A 7,222-nucleotide genomic window follows, 5' to 3' on the forward strand; every position below is an offset into this window, starting at 1 on the left:
AGGTTATGTTTGTTTACTGCACATCTCTGTCTCTGTGTGTGTGTGTTTACATCAGCGTCATATCAGCATAATTTACACACACACTTCCACCTTTCAACTCGCTTTCCAATTCTAATTAATCCGTTTTTAATCCCTCTGAAACGGGCAGATTTGCTTTCCTTCACCTGGAGCCTCTCGCTGCTAAAAACCTGGACCTCAATCAGACCAGATGATAAAACTGTAAAAAAATAAAAATGGAGAGCAACACAGCTTGTGATTATCTCCACATCTCAGCCTCTTTTTCCATCGTTTTGTTGTGTTACTTTTAAAAGGGGCACGAGTTAATCCGTGACCTGCAGAGGCTCAGTGTGTCACACTACCAGCCTCCGTAATGGAAGCAAAACACTGCCAATGGAAGGTTTGTCAGGAGACTTCCACGCATCTACGACAACAATGGATCTGAGGCAGCAAAAAACGTGTCACGTATCCCTAAAGGTTAATATCATGAGGTTTCATGTGAATCCTCTAAGCCCACTCCCAAAAAGATGCTTCTGCAATAAAGAGAAGTCAAAGTATCGGCTTACTACTGTCAGTTGTTACTACTTTCATTTTAATAGCATACATGTGCACCACTGGTAAAATGCAACTACGTATTACGTATTAATTGTTTTTAATTTTTATTTTCCGCTACTTCGCACTTCTACTACATGACAGAGGGAGGTATTGTACTTTTACTCCACTATAAGATAATTGGAAGCTGTGTTGTCAAAGTTGGTAATGTGTCTTTAGATATGGTTTAGATACTTCTGTGTCATTATGTAATTAATATTTAACCAAAATCAAGCTCAAATGGAAGTCGAAAAAAAATATTTTTGACCAGCGAATTTTGGTATGTTTTTTCCGTCATTGAGGTCACAATGACGGACTGAATTGTTGCCTAAACCTAAGTAGTTTAGTTGTCTGAACCTAACTAAGTAGTTTTGTTGTCTCAACCTAGCTAAGTAGTTTTTTTTTTCTTTTTTGGTTTGTTGTTGTTGTTTGGTTTGTTTGTTCTGTTTGTCTTTGCCTTGTAAAGCGTCTTTGGGTACCTTGAAAAGCACTATAGAAAATTGATTTATTATTATTATTATTGTCTAAACCTAACTAAGTAGTTTAGTTGTCTAAACCTAACTAAGTAGTTTAGTTGTCTGAACCTAACTAAGTAGTTTAGTTGTCTGAACCTAACTAAGTAGTTTTGTTGTCTAAACCTAACTAAGTAGTTTAGTTGTCTGAACCTAACTAAGTAGTTATGTTGTCTAAACCTTAGTTTTTTTTGTCTAAACCTAACTAAGTAGTTTTGTTGTCTGAACCTAACTAAGTAGTTTTGTTGTCTAAACCTAACTAAGTAGTTTAGTTGTCTAAACCTAACCAAGTAGTTTAGTTGTCTGAACCTAACTAAGTAGTTTAGTTGTCTAAACCTAACTAAGTAGTTTAGTTGTCTAAACCTAACTAAGTAGTTTAGTTGTCTGAACCTAACTAAGTAGTTTAGTTGTATTAACCTAACTAAGTAGTTTCCCGTGAAGACGGAAGTGTAATAATAAAGTAAATTGACTCGTGTTGCTGGACTTTTTAAGGAGAACGCATAAAAAATGAGGAGAAACTTTTTTGTCAGATATCAGTCTTTCACGTTTATACATCTAACAAAGACATGCTCCACCCTAAACCTTCTGCTCAGCGTGACTGCGGCTCTCTATCGCAGTGAATGCACATCAACATTGTCTTGTATTTAGTTATAAGACAGTGAAATAGCATCTATCTGGATATAAGTGCCCACGTCACAATAAGAAATGAAGGAACTGAAACACAGTTTTATGATGAATATAATTAAAACACAATACAGCCTGTTCATGACACATCTGTCTATAGTTACAGTGCCGATATCCACAAGAGAACTATGAATAAAACCTAAAACATTGATATCTACTCAGGGACTTTGGTTGAGAAAAAAAGTCAGAACTCCTGATAATATCAGAGATTACGTCATGCTAAGCTAGTTAGCATCAAACGTAGGTTTAAATGGTTTGAAATGTCATCTGAGGATAAGTGACGTGTTGGAGGACAAACACATTTCATGTGAAGGGCGACAACAGAGAGCAGCAACAAACCTGGATCAGAACACACAGATACAGGACTTTGTGCACGTAACAAACACACATATATGCACACAGACGACCAACACACACACACGCAGACGACATGAGACAGGGTGTGTGTTAATGAGCAACCCAGCATGGACGGACATTGATGAGGCTCATTGACGATTAACATCTCATTAGCTGAGAGAGCAGACTAAATGGACACAGGCAGAGCAGCGCACACACACACACACACACACACACACACACACACACACACACACACACACACAACATATACACACATATATCATGGCAGGCATTAGAGGTTAAATGTCAAAACTAGACAACATGATCAATTCTATATTTCTCCAAACATCCTCCGCTGCCCCCCACGTTACTCGTTTATTCTAGACATTACGGTAAGAGACCGTAAGAGCTGACTTCAAAATAAAAGCGTCATTCAGCTAAATGTGATAGGAAATGTATTTATTTTATTGAATAAGTCAGTCAGTATGTCAATACTAAATACATAAAAAACATACTTAAGTAAATAAAAAATAATGATGAATATTAGATGATAAATAAAGTGTCAAATATTCAGTAAATCAAATTTAACAATAAACAATACTTTTCCAAAGACCAATCTGACTTCAAAATAAAAGCAGACCACCTCAGAGTGTGACTCAGACACGACATCCTGATGTGGACTTTCAAAATTAAAGCCTTTTAAAATGTCATAGGAGCTGTGTTCCCTCTAAACTCGCATCAAAGGGTTAACTCAAACAGCATCTTGTATGAGATAAAACACTAAAATATCTAAATTTATTTTGTGTATCACAGCATTGCCTTCAACCTTAAAGTGTTGATTCATGTGCACCTCATCTTCTGTGTAATATGTATCCTATAATATAAATATAAAGATATTTAAAATCTGTACGGATTGTAAGGAGATATTCCTGTCTCGCTCCCTCTCACACATGCATTCAAACAATTAATATTAATAAAATATTAATATCATATAATAAGATATAGTCATATATAGATATACAGTATATATATTATATATATAAATATATATACGAGTGGATATAACACACAGACACACAGACGGCGGTGTATCAGCAGCAGCAACAGTAGGGAACCACATGTAATTAGCCTGCCTGACCTCAGGAGTATTAATGCCTGTGTGCGAGTGTGTGTGTGTGTGCGTGTGTGTGTGTGCGTGTGTTTGAATCAGTGTATTGTGCTCAAGGAGTCGAGTGTTCTGCCATGATCTTCACATAACGATAGCATTAGACACACTCTGATCCGTCTGTGTGTGTGTGTGTGTGTGTGTGTGTGTGTGTGTGTGTGTGTGTGTGTGTGTGTGTGTGTGTGATTCACTGCTGAAGTCGAGTGTTGCGCCGTGATCCTCTCATAAATACACCATTAGACACACCTTGATGTGCGTGTGTGTGTGTGTGCAGACTTACCTGTCCACATATCTGATGTTGTCAGACACAGACCTCCTTTGTAGTACTGCAGTACTGTTGAAGTATACACCAGTGTTGGTGGTTGTGTGTATTTACTAGAAAGGTACTTTGTATATTTACTCTCTCCATTTTACATGAATCTGAAAATATTTCCATCATAAAAGACCCTTAAAAACGATGCTCTCTGCTTTCTGCTAACAATCCCACAATGCAATGCTCTGCAGTTTACAGATATCACTGTTGAGTGTTTCTACAGCTCTCAGTAGTCGTGTTTCCTTCAAAGTATCATGGAGAAACAAAAGTTTTTAACGCTTGCTTGAGTCGTGTTTTGTTACATAATGAACATTTAACTCACATGACCGATCAGCTGTTTCTGAATACTTCTATCGTCTCCAGACAACTTGAAACATGGACGACACCAGCTGACATGAAAGAACTATGAAAGCTAATTCTCTCTCCATGTTCCTCTTGTAGATGGTTAGAAGGAGACTTGTTTAGTTTCCTCTTCACAACCTTCTTCTTCTTCTACTGTGTTCACTGGTAGATTACAGACATGTGGAGCCTTTAGCGCCACCTTCTGACTAAACTACACTGTAGCTGAGTTTATTCGCTCCAAACCAGTTGATGTAAAATCGGCTAATTTGCATTTCTTTCTTTTTTTACTGGAAGTGGAACATTTTAATAATAGAGATTTTCTCTGAAGTGAGTTAAACTTCTTTCTCTGTTGTGTCTTTGTTTCTGTTTTCAGTCTCTGGACGGGTTTGTATTTGCACTAAACAAGGAGGGACGCTTCCTCTACATCTCCGAGACCGTCTCCATCTACCTGGGACTGTCACAGGTGAGTCAGACACCTGTCTGTCTGTCTGTCTGCCTGTCTGCCTGTCTGCCTGTCTGTTACGTCCTCTATCTTGTCCGTACAAACACACAAATGAAGCTTCTCTGTTCAGTCAAAGCAGTTTGGTTTTATACTCGGTTCTTGCAAATGTTTCAGTCTGTTGGTCTTCTTCTCTTCTTTCTCTCTCTCTCTCTCCCTCTCTCTCTCTGATTGTCCCTCTCTCTCTGATTCTCTCTCTCTGATTGTCTCTCTATCTGTCTCTCTCTCTCTCATCATTACCAAAGACAATTCCCAACAAATTAAGGCTCATTTCAAATCTCATCAGCTCGTTGGACGGTTGTTGATTTGTGCAGCGAGCGACGACGCATATTTTATTCCTGTGTGTGTGTGTGTGTGTCGGGGACAAGTCATTGTACTCTGTGTGTCAGCTTGGTAACGAGTTCTGCGTCTCAATTGGTTCATTCTCCACCAGTTCCTGTTAATAGAGACAGACGTCCATTCTGAAGGTCGACACATCGGCCTTGGAGGCGCTAATAAGTCGGTATTGACAAGCTGTGTGTGAGTGTGTGTCTGTGTCTGTGAGTGTGTGTTGCTGAATTAAAAGGGATTCAAACATTTTCCTGTCTACGTCATGGCTTCTGTGTAAACTGCTAACGTGTTAATAAAAACAGTAAAGAAGTAACGTGCTGTAAAATACCTTCAAACACATTCATTCGACTTTAATCTCCGCTATGTGTTTATTTCTGTGTCTTGATGAAGAGCAGAAGTCTTTATGTTGTTAATATTGACATTTGTAATTTTGTATTTTTGTGGGATATCTGAAATGTAATTGTCAGCCGTCAAAGACGATCTAGTTTCACTCACAATGTTGTCATTCTTCAAAAGGTCAAATAACATTCAGAGCTTCTTCCGCTGCTGTTAATCAGCTGAGACTCGCATGTTGGAGATTCCTGCAGTGCTTGAATGCACCACAGTAAAGGTCTCAGCATGTCAGACACCATCTCCTCTGCAGACTTGTTCCTTCACTGTGTGCAACCACCGATGCATGCGTTGAGCTCTCATCCTTAAAACAGACACTAGTTACGTTTTTATTTTTATTCTAACACAACAGTTAGAAAACAAGGAGAGCATTTCTTTACACTTTGAACCTTGACATTTATTTACAGCATCTAATCTTCAAAATGTGGAGGGCATGGGCGGATTATGAGTCAATGAGCTCCTCAGCACGGTCTTTAAAAAAGAGAACCCACCACCTCTCCTACATCCGTCTTTAGTCGTTTTGCATCTCTGTGTGTTTTTTTGTTTTCTTGTAGCCATTCTGTCTCTTTGTAGCCATTCTGTCTCTTTGTAGCCATTCTGTCTCTTTGTAGTCATTATGTGTCTCTTTGTAGCCACTCTGTCTCTTTGTAGTCATTCTGTGTCTCTTTGTAGCCATTCTGTCTCTTTGTAGTCATTCTGTGTCTCTTTGTAGTCATTCTGTGTCTCTTTATAGTCATTCTGTGTCTCTTTGTAGTCATTCTGTGTCTCTTTATAGTCATTCTGTGTCTCTTTGTAGCCACTCTGTCTCTTTGTAGCCACTCTGTCTCTTTGTAGCCATTCTGTCTCCTTATAGTCTGTGTCTCTTTGTAGCTATTCTTTGTGGGGCTCACTGTAGTTGTTTTGGGTCTCTTTGTAGTCACTTTGTGTCTCTTTGTGTCTTTTTTTAATCATTTTGTAGTTGTTTTGTGTCTTTTTGTAGTTGTTTTGTTTCTTTGTAGTCATGTTGTCTCTTTGTAGTCATTTGATGTATCTTTGTAGTTGTTTTGTGTCTCTTTGTGGTTGTTTTACCCCTCATACTAGCTGCGAGTCTCTCTTTAGTTGTTCTATGTTTGTTTTTGATGTCCTCCTGGCTGGCACTTGTCTATTTGATTGATATTTTGTAGTTGAAGGGCAGGTGGGCCCCTGACAGTTTGAGCTTCAGTAATCCATCCACAGTGCTGGCTTCCTTTGCTGCTGGTGTGTTTTGGGGAGAAAGATGTAATGAGAGGTGTTTGGTGGTGGCTGCACAGATCAACGAGCCAATTGTCGACAGGAAGCTGCATTCAGTTGGTATTTTGAGAGATAGCTGCCAAGTCCTCAACAAAGCTGCAGTGACATAATTGTGGGAATTTGTTGTGGCGTGCATGAATGTGTGTAAACTGGCAGCTGTTCGGCCACACATAGCTTATCACTCTGCAGGCTGTTCTCATACAGTACTCAAAGCTATAGATAGATAGATATACATACATATCCCACAAAATATATTCGTATGTAACCAATGTAATCCTTAACCAGGAAGTATAAAGATTTCAAAAAGCCAAACCGTAATTTAACCCAGCAGACCGCTGTTGGTTCCCCATGTGAAAAAGTCAACGTTGATTTATTTGTCACATAACTTCAGTAAAAACACTTCTGCAGTTATTTCAACCCAAACCACAAACCTCTTCCTAAACCTAACTCAGTAGTTTTGTTGTCTCTATGAGACCGAGATGCAGCATCTGTACATCGTTTTCTGGAAAGAAAGTCATATTTACCGACATGCATTAGCCCCCCGCCCCCATTCTCTCTCTCCATTAGTTTAATGTGAACTCCTTGTCTCTGTGAATTAGATATAGGAAGCTCTCAGATATGGGAGCGAGGAATAAAAGGCCAATCAGTTTACCAAATTACAGAGGAAGGCACATCATTCTCCCCCTCTCTCTCTTTCTGTCACTGTGTCTCTCTATATCTCTCTCCCCCACTCCCTCCTGGATTAATTCCCCCTCCAAGATTGATTGATGATTTCTATCAAATAATTGATT

General features: G+C 38.9%; 1 protein-coding gene across 2 annotated transcripts in view; it reads left to right on the forward strand.

Moving 5' to 3' along the window:
• npas3 (neuronal PAS domain protein 3) overlaps positions 1 to 7,222 on the forward strand; it is a 247,642-nt gene that overhangs the window by 165,560 nt on the left and 74,860 nt on the right. For both annotated transcript variants that reach the window (XM_076108652.1, XM_076108653.1), the window contains exon 5: positions 4,317 to 4,406. In XM_076108652.1, the coding sequence (XP_075964767.1) occupies positions 4,317 to 4,406 (90 nt within the window). The remainder of the gene's footprint in view (positions 1 to 4,316; positions 4,407 to 7,222) is intronic.

Source organism: Anarhichas minor, unplaced genomic scaffold, assembly GCF_050575085.1.
Source record: "Anarhichas minor isolate MPS153535 unplaced genomic scaffold, ASM5057508v1 ptg000040l, whole genome shotgun sequence".
NCBI classification, from domain to species: Eukaryota; Metazoa; Chordata; class Actinopteri; order Perciformes; family Anarhichadidae; genus Anarhichas; species Anarhichas minor.